General features: G+C 42.0%; 1 protein-coding gene across 2 annotated transcripts; it reads left to right on the forward strand.

The window, feature by feature from the left end:
• The first annotated feature begins 2002 nt into the window (after positions 1-2002).
• DNAAF4 (dynein axonemal assembly factor 4) lies at positions 2003-14014 on the forward strand. 2 transcript variants are annotated; one of them, XM_083586860.1, is made up of 9 exons: positions 2003-2189; positions 3030-3177; positions 6192-6325; positions 7170-7398; positions 8423-8568; positions 9681-9790; positions 10086-10239; positions 11806-11911; positions 13666-14014. In XM_083586860.1, the coding sequence occupies exons 1-9, from the start codon at positions 2067-2069 to the stop codon at positions 13764-13766; spliced, it is 1251 nt and encodes a 416-aa protein (XP_083442986.1). In that variant the 5' UTR covers positions 2003-2066; the 3' UTR covers positions 13767-14014. The 2 variants fall into 2 exon arrangements, with proteins under 2 accessions (XP_083442986.1, XP_083442987.1); XM_083586861.1 differs by having other exon boundaries at positions 2041-2189; positions 3079-3177.
• Positions 14015-14601: the final 587 nt, after the last annotated feature.

A 14601-nucleotide genomic window follows, 5' to 3' on the forward strand; every position in this document is an offset into this window, starting at 1 on the left:
AATCCTGTGCACGTTAACCTGAATGAAAGCCCCATCATACATTGAGAGTTACTTCTGAGGAAGCCTTTAGGGTCCAGGTCACAAGCTGAGTTGGCCTTGAGTTGGCTGTTAGTGCTGGTTGAGCAACACTTGGATTAAAAAAACAGAATGCCTGTTGAGTCCAGCTGGATGTGGGAACTGCACTCATCCTTGCCCTGGGCTGCTCTCTCTGTGCCTTAATAGAAGGCATGAGCTGCCATATAGCTGAAGTTCAATGGGCAACTTACGGGGTTATAAAGGACTGCAGGTAGTCACTATGGCTGTGGATATAGCATTCATGATAATTTTAAAAACATTTTTATTGAGATGAGGATTTACCCATATAAGGAAAAATAGCATTAGTGCAATAATGAAGCTAAAACAAATAACCATATGAGCAGCTGCTGGATTATTGACAACAGGGCACAACATGGAATGATGATGTCAATCAAGGGTAATACGTTAGTATTGTTCATACATTTGGACTCATTCAGCTGGGGAAGTGTTTCCAAGTGTGGAGATGGCCTATTAGCAATCAAACATGCAGGAGCTTTGTCAGGGGGGAAAGTAGCAACCCTGAAGATTTCTGCAAAAATATTTTAAACTACTTTAGTTCTGGAAGTTTTTTGTTTCTCTTCTACCTAAAGCATGGGAGGTAAAACTCTTTAAATAAACTGCGCAGCTGCTCCTCCTGGCTACAATCAACCTGTCCCAGGCATTCTTATTTATAGCAACCAATCTATTTCGGGAGTTATACTTCAGAGGTTGAAGCCACTATGATTTAACTTTGCCTACAGGACTGCAAATGGCAGGTGTCTCATGGTCGGAGTAGGGAGATGTTTGCTTTTCAGCAGTGCTTTTGATCTCGCTGATAACAAGTCTGGGTGGAAAGGATTTTCTAACTGCCCAGCACTTGGAAAATGCTGCTCCTGCTCTGGCCTCTATTCCAGTATTTTCCCAGTTGAAATGTATGCAAATGATCAATACTCTGGCCTGCATTTATCATGACTTTTCTCTACTCCCCACCAATCTATATACTCTGATGATGCCTTTTCTCTGGGTGGGAGGGAAACGAAGGAAAAAGCAAACTATATTTGAACGTTTTTGCAGTTGGGCAAAATAAATAAATGCCTCCTTTTCAGGGGCTGCATATTGGCAGACTGGAGTTTTTGCAGGGAGCACCCAGGCGAATTTCGCTGTGGAATTTTGGAGTGCAATTCCACGCAGCCCTGAACTCACTGGAACAGTCCTGCGCGAGGGCACATGAGGTCTGCCCTGCTCCACAACCAATGGTGCGCCATTAAAAAAAAAGCTTGCACCCAGTGGCTCTCCTGTCCTCAACTGAGATCCACTTGGCCAGTGTACAAGTGGTGGCTGAGAACAGGCTGGAGGCTTTAGCAAACTTGGGGAAACAAACATGGGAGAAAGGTGGCTTATCTGCTTTGGAACTGCTGCAGTAAGCATTCTTCCTTTTGCGTGGTAAGCAGGAACTTTCTGTTGCAGAATTCCCTTCCTGTTTTTTGTTATTATTGAATTAAGAGGTTCAATCCTGTTGTTTAATCGAGTAATGCAGCTGAGGGAAGAAGTGGTGGTCAAATGGATTGTGGCTTTTGAAAGCCTCTCGGGAGTGGTTTCTTCGCTTTCAAATGTACCAGCGTTCTCAACTGCCTCCGAAAATCCCCCAATTGAGTTTTCATAGTAAAGGTTTGATTTTGTAGTTGAAGGTGGGTGATGCAGATTGGGAAACCGATTATCTCTCCCCCCCCTTTCCTCTTCCTACGATTATTTAAACTGCTTTTGGTGTGCATAAATTGGTCTTTTCCCCCTCCCTCCCCCTGCCTACAAAGCAAAATCCTTTCCAGTAGAAATAAATGCTTGGAAGATGAAAAAAAAGAAAAAAATAAGAACCGCCAGGAGGGAAGGCAGCGCGCACGCGCGACCGCCCGCCATCCTCAGGCTCCGTTCGCTGGAAGTGCTTAAGAGCTTCCTGGAAACCGTTGCTTAGCAGCGGCGATGCCGCTACGGACGGGGCCCTTAGCAACGGGATCATGCCGGTGTGGGTGCGCGACTACAGCTGGGAGCAAACGGCCGAGGCCGTCTACCTGGTCGTCCCCTGGAGGGCCGCCCCGCTCCGCCGCGACGGCATTTTCTGCGCCGAGCGATACCTCAAGGTCTGCGGTAGCCCGGCGGGGGCAGGCGGGGCCTGGGGGGTGGGGTGGCCCTCATGCAGCCGGGGGCCCTTCGCCAGGAAAGGAAAAGAAGCAGTTGTTGTAGTGACAGGGCAGGGGGCGCCACGAAGACCCTAGCGGATCACTTGCAGTGCAAGCCTGTATGCGTCTACTCAGAAGTAAATCCCAGCGAGGTTTGCCCTCATCAGGCCCACGTAGGTCTTGCAACCTTAAGCTAGTGTTGCTGCTCTTTAAGGTAGAATTGTGAAGTTGGAAGGGACCCTGAGGGTCATCTAGTCCAACCCTCTGCAACACTGGAATAATGATCGGATCTCCCCTTCTTGTTCACGTGCTTTTTTTTAATGGAGCCACAGAGGGATGCCTCAGACTGGATTGAAAGAGCAGCACTGGGGCGGGGGGAGGATGTTGTCTTTATTTTGATTGTATATATTGTGTTTTTTAGGGTGATCTTTTCTGTGAACCGCCTGAGATCTCCGGGTACAGGGCGGTATATAAATTCAATAAATAGTAATAACAATAACACAGGAGTATGCAGCTATCCCATATGGGGATCAAACCTGCAACCTTGGCGTTATCAGCACCACGCTCTAACCAGGCTGACAAATGTGTTGGGGCCTAGCAGGTTCGGGGCAAGTATAACGTGTAAATGTTTTGGGATACATATTATTATTGTTGTTATTGTTATTTATTGCATTTATATCCCACCTTTCCTCCAAGCATCTAAAGGTGGTGTGAAGCTTTGACTTGTGCCCCCAGCATGCTGCCCAAGTGTGTTTCTGAAATGCAAGCATATTCATGTTGATTTCTAAATGTTCTTATTAGGTAAATTCTCCTCCGTTTCTATTCGAAGCCATTCTCTATGCTCCTATAGATGATGTCCGCAGTACTGCCAAAATCGAGAATGGCTCAGTTTTCTTCACCCTCTATAAAAAAGAAGCGGCCATGTGGGAATCCCTCATTATGGAAAATGGTGAGTTTTCCATTGGGTTGGTCTTAAACAAACCTTTGCTGACCTTCCTGCAGTATTTATATATGTTTCCTTTGCCACATATATGTTTCCTTTGCCACATATATGCATCACCATACTTATTATTATATATTAGCACTCACAATTCCTAACATTTTATATCTGATTTAACTAAAGCTTAACAAGTGATGTGATGCCCTTATTTTTGACTATATTCAGTAAAGTTAATCCAGTTTGCCATAAAGTTGTCTTGTCTTTGTTTCCTAATTTTAATAAAGTGTGTTAGTCTAGTGATTAGGGCAAACCCCTTTCCATGGGCGTAGCTAAGGGGGGTGGGGGGGCAGATGCCCCTCTCCCTAGATTCACAAATATTTTTGAGAAGCATTGAAAGTTGTTGTCTGATGTAGAGCTGTATATATCCTTTACAACATCCACATTTCTTGCCAATGCTTTACAGATTTGTGTAATAATGAATGGGAAATTATTTATCCTGTAAAGGTCGGGGAGTAGAAATGTAAACCACTATTATTAGCAGTATTATTGTTATTATTATTTTTATGTGTGTAATGGGACGCGGGTGGCGCTGTGGGTAAAACCTCAGTGCCTAGGACCTGCCGATCATATGGACGGCAGTTTGAATCCCCGCAGCGGGGTGAGCTCCCGTCTTTCGGTCCCAGCTCCTGCCCACCTAGCAGTTCGAAAGCACCCTTAAGTGCAAGTAGATAAACAGGTACTGCTTTATAGCGGGAAGGTAAATGGCGTTTCCGTGTGCTGCGCTGGTGCTGGCTCGCCAGAGCAGCTTTGTCACGCTGGCCACGTGACCCGGAAGTGTCTCTGGACAGTGCTGGCCCCCGGCCTCTTAAGTGAGATGGGCGCACAACCCCAGAGTCGGACACAACTGGCCCGTACGGGCAGGGGTACCTTTACCTTTAATGGCTGCTTGCTAAACACAATAAACTGAACTAAACTTAACTCAGTTATCTGAGGTTCTGCCCCCCCCCCCAGCAGAAGCTTGTCCCCTGCAATGTCCTGTTTATGAGGTATTTTTACCCATGATTTCCTAAAAAAATTCTCAACAACTTTGGCTGCACCTCCGCGCGCCCCCCCCCCCAGTCCTGGCTGTGCCCATGCCCCCTTCCTTTGTCAACTCATCTCTTTAACAAATGATGCATACAGCAGTCTCCACTTCCCCACATATTGATTGGACTCAAGGCAGCTTACAGATAAATACAAGAACTATTAAAACATAGAAAAAACAATCATTAAAAAAATTAAACATAAAGAGTTTTAGCTGCTCTTGCCATATAAGAAACACTGGTTCTAGTAGACTTTCATATCACACAGTCCCTTTTACATGACTTTTTATTTTTATCCAATATTTCTTTGCCATATCATATTACTGCCATGTGTGGAACAAGTGTGTGTTTTACCTTTGCTGGGTATCCAGCAAAAGTAATGTGCTATATCCTCATTATCTAAAAACAGTTTTCTCTTATTTTCAAATTTAGAGAAAGCTTGTGTGCACTTTCCCCAAATATCTAATGTGTTATTCTCCTCACAGAGCCCATTTCATCATGAATTCTTTAACTTGTTTGGTTCTGTATTATATTTAACAAGTAACTGCTAGATTTTTGCTAATATGTGCCTGTTGGTCTCTGTTATTAAGTTGTTGAACTCTGTTGCTGCTTTTATTTGTTCATGTGTTCAAAGATTTTCCTAGACCTTAAATACTAAAACCATGGGCATTTCTTCCCTTCTCTTAATCTCCAATTAAGTGATCATAGTCCCCTGATATAATAAATTTTAAATCCTAAAAAGATTATTATTTATCCAGATTTCAAAACTTGTGCTTGTATTCCAATTGATTTTTGGCAGCATAGATTCTAAGGGTTTGGGCGCAACAGACACATATAATGATCCCAGGCACTTAACAAATTTGATAGTAGAAAATTATCTTTAACTAACTGTTGCCTTACATTGCTGTTTCCGTATAATATTTTGTGCAAGGGTATTCTGATAACATTTACTCAGCTCTTGATATGAAATAATGTGGGGTCACTATCCAACCTCCTATCGAGTTTTTGCAATTTGCAATATACAACAAACTCAAATTTGAGATCTAGAGATTACCTCATCTCTCATCTTCATAAAGAATTCTAGCTTTTACTATTTTTTATTATTCCAAACAAATCTTAATATAAGTTGTGGCTCTTTGTTCAACTGTTGAGTTAATATGTGTAAGTGAGCTGAACTCAGCTCAATTCTTTCTCGTGGCCTGGTAAGTTAAGTGCAGGATGTATTCTTGAAATATACACTAGCCTAACCCAAGCTCATCATCATACAGTGGCTGCATAGGTTGTGAGCAAATTGACAGACCCTGTTCTAAAAAAATCATCAATGTAGAGCCACCCATGGTTTATGTGTGCTGCTGGTGGCAGAAACTAAACTAATCACATCGGTAAGCTGCTCTGTGTAAACTGGTTATCTTCATAATTTGGCAGTGGATGAGAGGCCAAACAGTTTGATCCAAAAGCCAGAAGCAGCATTATAAAATTGGGAAGTAAGAATGAGCTAAAATGTCAAGCTGCAGTGACAACCCCTCCAGGCAGTGCTGCAAAGGCAAAGAGGGGTTGGTAAGTAGCAATTAATTTGTCCCCAGAAGGGTTTAGTCTTCAGGGAGTCCTTGGCTCCTCCCCATGCATTGCTTACTGCTTCAGGGGGCATGATCTTTAGGTCCTCTTCTTGCCACTACTGTCCAGGGAGAACAATTCAGTTCCCAGCTCCTTGGCTACAACTTTGTCACTGGAAGTCTCTTTTCCCCTTCCTTCCTGCTGTTGGATGAGGGGATGGAAGGAGTTGCCCAATCAGCAGTGTTTGGCTTGCCTTACTGCCCCGCGAAGAACAGTGCCTGAATATCACTGCAGCTGACACAGTTTCAGAATCTCTCATTTCTCATACCTCAATTGTACTATCACACCTATTGGTCTTTTAATTGATATTGTAATGGTTCTCTTCAGGGGACAAGGGAGAAATGCAGAGAATCCGAGAGGATGCTGTGCGCAAAGCACAAGAGGACGCAAAATCAGAAGCAGAAGCAAAAGCTGCTCAGAAACGAGAGCGCAGCAAGTTTGCTGTGGAGGCCACAATTAAGGTAAATCTGGTGCTGCCTGAGTCATCCTTACGAGCGGAAAACAGGATTGCAAATAATGGATAACCAATATTATACCTACTGACAATATTATAAAGGTAAAGGGACCCCTGACCATTAGGTCCAGTCATGGCCGACTCGGGTTGCGGCGCTCATCTCGCTTTATTGGCCGAGGGAGCCGGCGTACAGCTTCCGGGACGTGTGGCCAGCATGACTAAGCCGCTTCTGGCGAACCAGAGCAGCGCACTGAAACGCCGTTTACCTTCCCACCGGAGCGGTACCTATTTATCTACTTGCACTTTGACATGCTTTCGAACTGCTAGGTTGGCAGGAGCAGGGACCGAGCAATGGGAGTTCACCCCGTTGCGGGGATTCAAACCGCAACCTTCTGATCAGCAAGCCCTAGGCTCTGTGGTTTAACCCACAGCGCTACCCGCGTCCCTTATTATATTATAATATTATACCTACTGACAATATTATACCTACTGACAAATGTTTCTTCAGATGTTACAGTTTGCATTGCAGCCTCAAAGTTAACATGGGTGGAAGCTACACACATATTAAAAGCTCTGTGAAAATGCTTTCTTTAATAACGTTTTGAAAAATGCATTGAATTTGGCATATCACATTCTTGCCATGTGTGGAACAAGTCACCCTTCTTTTTTATATATATATGGGCAGCAGTGTGTTTTACCTTTGCTGAGTATCCAGCAAAAGTAATGTGCTATATCCTCCACCCCCTCCTTCGTAAGAGTTACTGTGTTGAATATAAGAGATAAGTCATGAAAGACTTTGCACCTTAAAAGTAGTTGTAGTGCAGCGTTTGACGGTTCTGCAATTCAATCAGCTAGAAGATGCGGAAAGAGAAAGGATAGAAGAGCTGAAAGAAAAGGAGCGGAAAAAAGCCACTGAGGAGATTGAGAAATGGAAAGAGCAGAATGAGAAACAAAAGAAGATTCATTTTCGTCAGCCACATCAGGAACACAGAAAAACCCCAGTGGAAAGCAAGCAAGAGAAAAAAAGGAAAGTGAAATCTTCAAGTAGAGGAACATCCAAGTCAAGTACAACTACAGGAGGTAAAATGTTCTTGCTGTTTTCAAAACAAACATTTTAACCTTCCACTGCTTTTGGCTTGTGAAACCATTTCTAATCTGTATTCACCCTAGTATCCAGGCTCAGCATCATTGCTCCATTTTTTATTTCAGCTGCTTTTATTCCTTGCTAAAGTGTCAGCACAGTACTTTCCTCCTTTGTGGCATCTCCTGATAGGATGCATGAGGTGGGTGCCTGGGTAATGAAGAGTGTTGGCCCATTAGGTAACTCAGATCCGGCCCTCCTCAGAAGGCAGAAAACGTGCCTGGCTGGTATGATGTACAAACACCATTATAGCACAGACTACTGAACAACTTCCAAATCGAAGTAACTTCTTATTGTTCCTACTATCTTCATTAACCTAGAAGCTAGCCTTTCTTCACCTGTGGGTTCTGTGAAAAGGGAACAATAAACAACAAAGTTTAATACAATGGTCCTAGGACTTTACAGTATTGACAGTGCACAATAGTTTATCTGTAATTGGTTTTATATGTTCTCCATGATTATTTGTTATTTATATTTTATATAAGCTCCAGTTATTGCCTTTATGGCTTTTTTTTAAAAAGTGATTTAACCTTTGAGATAAATTATCTAAAAGTGTTCCCATCCTGAGAGTTAGCTTGCCTGTTAGTGTTTCCCCTGAGGTCTTTTTCTTCCTTCTCAGTGACTTGCACCATCAGATGCACATGTGCTGGTGTGCTTCTTTGGGCCTTCAGGATCCCACCAGGCACTACCCCCAGGATACTGGATGCTCTAATCATAGCAAATGCCAAATGTTTATCTCAGCAGTGGTGATACAAATAAAGAGACCTTTTACATGCAGCTTCAGCCCTGTTAGTTGTAAATAATCTGTACTTGTATCATCCTGCCAACGCCTGCCAAATAAAGGTTAGAAAGAGGAAACCTATTTAGATCTGTGCCCAAGACTCTTCTTTTCCCTCCCTGGTTGCTGATACATTGAACTGATACATTGAAAAATTAATTCATTATGTATTCTGATTATTGCAGATACAGTTTCTGGAAATATGTTTTCAGAGAAGCTGAAAGAAGAATCTATCCCTGCTCCGCGATCTGCCAGTAGCATTGAAATAAAATTCACCCCTCGCGTCTTTCCTACAGCTCTCAGAGAATCCAGGGTTCCAGAAGAGGAGGAGGTAGGGAGACCCAGCCGCTCTGCTGTGGCTTCAAGGCATGCTGAGGAGCTGCAGTTGTAGAGTGGGGTGTGGCCTCCAGCATTATTTTAACCACTTTAGAAAAAAGAATCTGGATAGACAATCCCACATGTAGAAAGCGAAAAATAAAGGTACTTTGAAAAGGTCATAAAGTGATGTGGACTTTAAATGGAGGGAGAGGATTTGTCCTACTGATTGCTAATGATGTCATAGATACTGTCCAATAGGGGCCAGTGACACTTCTTCAGTCATGTTCCTCACAGCAATTGAAATTGCAATGTTTGGGCTAGCTGCAGACAGGAAAGCATGTTCTCCTGTCAGTGAAATGTTGGCAATGAAATAGCCCCACAACACACACGGCAAATTGAGGGAAGACTTCAGCCATTGAGCATTAACTGCGCACTTATGATGTTGTAAACTGATGGTCTGGAAAGGCCTGTATGTCATTAATTCAGAGGGCACTGGAAGCAGGCTGCAAACAAAGGGAAAGGAGAGTGTTTTTTGTGGAATGTGGTTTTCTTTATGAATGTATGCATGTACTGCCATGACTTGTAAAAGTCAGCAGTGCCTGTTCACCCAAAGGGATTATGACAATGACCCTTACCACAAATTAGAGCAAAAGTAATGCACAAACACTGCAGAGAAACTGTAGGCAATGCTTCTCTGGAGGTACTGATTTTCTATCACAAAAGACACAAGCAAACAAGCCTGAGTTAACTGAAAGTTATCAACAGCCACTGGCCATAATAACTCAGTGGAACTTTCCATGTGCAGAGGCCCCCTTCCTCCATACAAGGGGAAAGCAAATGACAAGGGAGGGTGTTGGTTCCAGGCCCTGCCTGTGGGCTCCCCAGAACTACTTGGTCTGCCACTGTGGGAAGAAGCAGGATGTTGAGCTAGGTGGACCCACCTTGACCTGATCAATTTGGGCTCTTCTAGCATTCTGGAACCCTTTGGAAGTCAAATGCCAATACACTTGGTGTTCAGTATTGTTGCCATACACTGGCATATTCACTTACATTTGCTAAATAGGGCAATTGAATATACTTGTACTGTTTTAGGCACAAAGCACTGCACATATCTTTTATTCACAGTGGCTATGTAAGCAAGCAGAAGCTCGCAGAATCATAAATTCAGACATTGCTGAGCTAGAAGATTTAAAAGAAGAGGAGAAGAATCCAGATTGGTTGAAAGACAAAGGAAAGTGCGTTTGGATGTTGCTTCAAAGGATGTGTAAAATCACTTTTATCTCACATGTAATAATGGCTTGCTGTTTATGGGGGAAAGGGAATGAAGTAGCAACAAGTTGGATGGGCAGTGTATGTGTGTTTGTGGTTCAGAGCAGGCTTTTGCGATTCTTCTCAAACTCTGCCAGAATGGCAACAATTACGAATCCCGGTTGGGAGTCCTAGAAGTAAAATTTAGTTGGATACAACCCCTAGTCCTTTTGGAAATTTAATACAGTAACTAGACTCTTCTGTATACTCTTATCTTTTTAGTAAAATGTTTGCAACGGGAAATTATCTTGCCGCTGTCAATGCCTATAATTTGGCAATTCGTATCAGTAATAAGATTCCAACATTGTACTTGAACCGAGCTGCCTGCCACCTTAAGCTGAGAAATCTACACAAGGCAATTGAAGATTCCTCAAAGGTATTTGCTTTTATCAAAGCTTTCAGGTCTGTAGCAAAACTCTGTATCACATTCATTTGTCGCCCTACTGTGCCTATACAAGCCTTACAGTATTCTGTGCAATACTGTTATTGTTTAACACCGAGTAATTATAATTTCATCAAATATCAACATTTCCCAAAATTGACACCCAACATACTGAAATTCTGTAAAAATCTGTTGTGCCATCATCTAGGTTTGCTGGAACTTTATTAGAATTTGCTGTCTGCCATAGATTTTTGTTTGTTTGTTTCATGAGAATATTTGTAAGCTGACTTGAGAGCCTCTTGGGGCTATAAAGCAGGATATAAAATATATATAATAAAATTGGCTGATGCCACTGTGTTGGGATTACAAAACAGTTGGGTTCAAGGGCAAATTCGTGCTCTCTCCCCCCCCCTTTGTGTGTGTCACTCGTAAGGGTGAATGTGCACTATGCAGCTGTCAACTGATAAGACTGGTTTTGCTACTTTAAGCAAGGGTCTGATACTGTCCTTGCCTGCAGCCTGCAGTGGTTTTCTTACCAGTCTACTTACTGCCCTCTTCTATTATTATAATCTGCTAATTTATATGTCTCTTAATGTCCACATGGCTTCTAAGTGGTTTACAAAATATGAAAACTAATTGCACAATGTTGTTAAAATGCAGCAAAATGAAAAATACACCATTATTAAAATACATATTAAAATAATCCCAGTAAAAATGTCAAAATATAAATGGCTGTAGCTCAGTAGTGGAGCTTCTGCTTTGCATGCAAAACCAGCATGAGAGCCATCATGATGTGGTTAGAGTATTGGACCAGGGGGTGAATCCTCGCTTGGCCGTGACCCTTACTGGATGACCTTGGACCAGTCACTGCCTCTCAGCCTAGTCTACTTCACAGGGTTCATGTGGGGGTTAAATGAGGAGGAGAACCATGTAAACTACCTTGAGTTCCTTGGAGGAAAAGGTGGCATATGAATGATGATGATGATGGTGAAGAAGAAGAATAGGCCCCATGTTCAGTTCTTGGTGGCATCTCCAGGTAGGGCTGAAAGAGACTCCTGCCTGAAACTCTGAGAGCTCTGGAGAGCTGCTTCCAGTCAGTGTCAATAATGCTGAGCTAGATGGACCAATGGTCTGACTCAGTATAAAGCAGCTTCCTTTTCTATAGTGAAAATATACAGTAAAACAGTTGGGCAGTTAAAGCAAGAGAGCTGCGGTCTGTGCCCATTTGTGCACCAGGTAGCAATATGCTGCCAGTGCCGGATTTACATAAAAGCTAAACAAGCTATATCTTAGGGCCTCTAATTGTGATAGTGATTAAAAAAAATAAAAAATACAGATACCCACTAAGACTTCAGACACCTCAGCCAAGGCTCAGCTTGTTTTGTTTGTGCTCCAGGGTGGTCCTGCAGAGAGCTACTTGACATGTTTGTGTCTCTGCAAATGAAGGCAAGGAACCTGATAGATTTGAAAACAAATGCTGGCAAATGCTTGTGTGAGTTGTACACTGTCTTCAAGGGACAGCTAAGCTGACTTCCAAACTTGTGTGTTTTATTTTTCAAGGCCCTGGAATTACTGACTCCTCCTGTTCCTGACAATGCTAATGCTAGAGTGAAAGCTCATGTGAGGCGTGGGACAGCATTCTGTGGACTGGAATTGTATGCTGAAGGTAGAGGAAAGATACATGCTGAAGATAACATTCCTGCATTTGTTGGGATTTATTGTATGATATGAACAAGACTTTGTTAATCTGTACTTTTTATTTTGCTTGTTCATCCAGAAAGTTAAATCTTTTAAAATTTTAGTTTTGTTTTATTTATGGAGATGGGATGATGCAATACAAGGCATTCGCTGGACTCAAAATAGACCTAATGACATCAGCGGACTTAATGAACTTCTGCCCATTGATTCAGTAGGTCCACTTTGAATTATTTGCATAGATCACCCTCAGTCTGTTAACACACTGTTACCCGCAACCAATAGGAACAAAACCACAAAAGTGGTTCTTTCTACAAGTACTATTCCCGTTAGATGAAATCTTTAAGTATATCGGACAGTGTGTTGCATTGGAACGCTTTATTTTCTAAACTAGCTTTCTTTGCCCGATGTAAAAGTGAACAGAAAAGTCTTCTGTATCTTTCTTTCCTTTTACAAGTAGTTTCTCTCTTTGTAAATATATTTGTTTGCTACCTTGTTTCCTTTAGCTTTACTGTACATCTAATTTGGAGCTTAACAAAATGCTTCCTTACTTCAATCTGCTTTCATCATTTCTAGCACCTGTAGATTCCTGTAGTAAAGTTGCTATATTTTGCCTTTAGCTGTATTTTCCTTGTCCAGTACATTTCCCCAAAGAAAATTATGTAATACTTCTTCCTAAATTTCTGGGCATTGGAAGGTGAGCAGCCATTATGTCCCACTTCTCCCCTCCAATGTAGCACAAAGTAAGTCAAAAGACAAGGCACCAAAACACCCATTTCCCTGTTTATTCACTCCATGCAGGTGCTTTTGAGAAAAAAGAAATGCACAGCTTCTCAGCCAACTACACATAACCATAGTTTTATCAGTGACTCAGCACAGTCGTGTTCCTGTTGTCAATATCTAGAAATCTAACTTGCAGTTCTGCAAAGTACTGGTTTTTTTATGGGTGGTTGCGGGGAGCCTTTGGGTTCCGAGTCAAACCTGAAGAGCAGGTATTGCTTGTATTGTGCTTTAGAGATTTCCTTGCCTGTAAATACCATTGTTTATTAAAGGAAAATCTGTCCGTCTGTTTCCCAGGTCTTGCTGGTATAAAGACTCTATGCTAAAGGAAGTGTAGAACAGCAACAATAAAGTAGGGTACTCCCAATGGCCTCTGAAAATGTCCCAGCTAGGCCATGTTATATGACTAAGAAGCACATTCTGTATTGGTCAGCAAGACAATCTAACTCCTGGCCAGGCAGCAGCAGGGTGCAATGAAGTGGTAGAGCCAGGGCTGCATCCCCATTGCTCACATTATCCAGGAAAGATGGTGGAGGGGAGTACAAATGGTAGAACCAGTGGATCTCAGGCCACCAACTCAGCCCTTTCCCATACCTCCATTTGGGGCTTTGGGGATCCCACAGGCAGAAGAGGAGTTTTGGATTGCAGCCCAAGGCTATAATCCAGGGATGTAACTCCAGATGTTGTTGGACTCCCAATTCTTAGTAGTCCCCCTAGCATGGCCAGTGGTCAAGGATAGTGGGCTATCCAGCAGCATCTGGAGGGCCTTAGGTTCTTCACCCCCAGTGCAATCCTATACATACAGTACTTACCTGTGATTAAACCCCTTTGAATACAGGACTTGCTTGTAAGTCAATATGCACAAAAGTAGATGCATCTTCTAATTCTACTTTATAGTCTTTTGCTGCCATTCTATGATTAAAATGCATGCTAAATTAACCCTAGGTCTCCAAGATTATATTGCTGCTCTCAAGATTGAGCCCACAAACAAAAATGTAGAAGATGATGCTGAGAAGATTCGACGCATAATTCAAGGAAATGAATGATTCGTGGAGGTGGAGAATAAAAATTTGGTGATCAGCTATCATGTCCATGATAGTAATGTTGATACTTATCCTTGGAAGATATTTTATTGGTGTATTAAATAAGTAGTTGGATATTCCTCTTCTTTAGTTCAAGTATAGTAGTTAACATTTTGAGGGCCTTTATATTATAAGAATAAAATATAAAATGCTTTCTTAAACTTAGAACACATTTTTTCTTATCTTGCACAATAAACAAATAGAAAACCTAACTTTGCTTAAGTTTGGATTTGTTTTAAAACTTGGGGAAAATAACTTGTAGTGTTAGATCATATTGCATAATATATGAAATATGATGTCACAATTCATAAGGTGATAGAATTAATAGCCACTAGTCTACATAGCTTTTCAGTGATAAGAGGTATACCCTCTTGAAGGTATACTCCCTTGAAGAAAACCTCACCAAAAATACATGCCACTTCTATTTATTTCTAAAAATCAAATTCTAATGTGCAATATGTAAGATACACTGTAATCAAAGCCTATTTGTTCCTCTGTAAAAATCCATAACCCAACATTATTGAAAGGTTTAATCAGAAAACTGTAGGCTTATAAGAATGTTTCTGTTGTGTCAGTTCTCCAGGGGACTCCATGACCCTCCTTTTCTTCTTTGGCTTTGTTTATTGCCATGCAGAAGATGGCTTAACTGAAGGCTTAAGAACATTCGTCAATTCAAAATGTGCCTCAGTGATCCCTCTCTTAACATGAGAAGTGGTACTCCTTGAGCTACAATGTCCTGAAGCTTGTTATTTCTTGGATTTGTAGGGCTTGGTCCTCTTACAAACTACTAAAGTACTCC

Source organism: Podarcis filfolensis, assembly GCF_964270895.1.
Source record: "Podarcis filfolensis genome assembly, chromosome: 14".
Taxonomy (NCBI): domain Eukaryota; kingdom Metazoa; phylum Chordata; class Lepidosauria; order Squamata; family Lacertidae; genus Podarcis; species Podarcis filfolensis.

Bases quoted from the DNA above. Each gene is read 5' to 3' on its own strand.
- DNAAF4 (XM_083586860.1), top strand. From the start codon at position 2,067: ATGCCGGTGTGGGTGCGCGACTACAGCTGGGAGCAAACGGCCGAGGCC. The intron at 3,178-6,191 runs GTGAGTTTTCCA...GGTTCTCTTCAG, and splicing joins ATCCCTCATTATGGAAAATG to GGGACAAGGGAGAAATGCAG. The intron at 10,240-11,805 runs GTATTTGCTTTT...TTATTTTTCAAG, and splicing joins CAATTGAAGATTCCTCAAAG to GCCCTGGAATTACTGACTCC.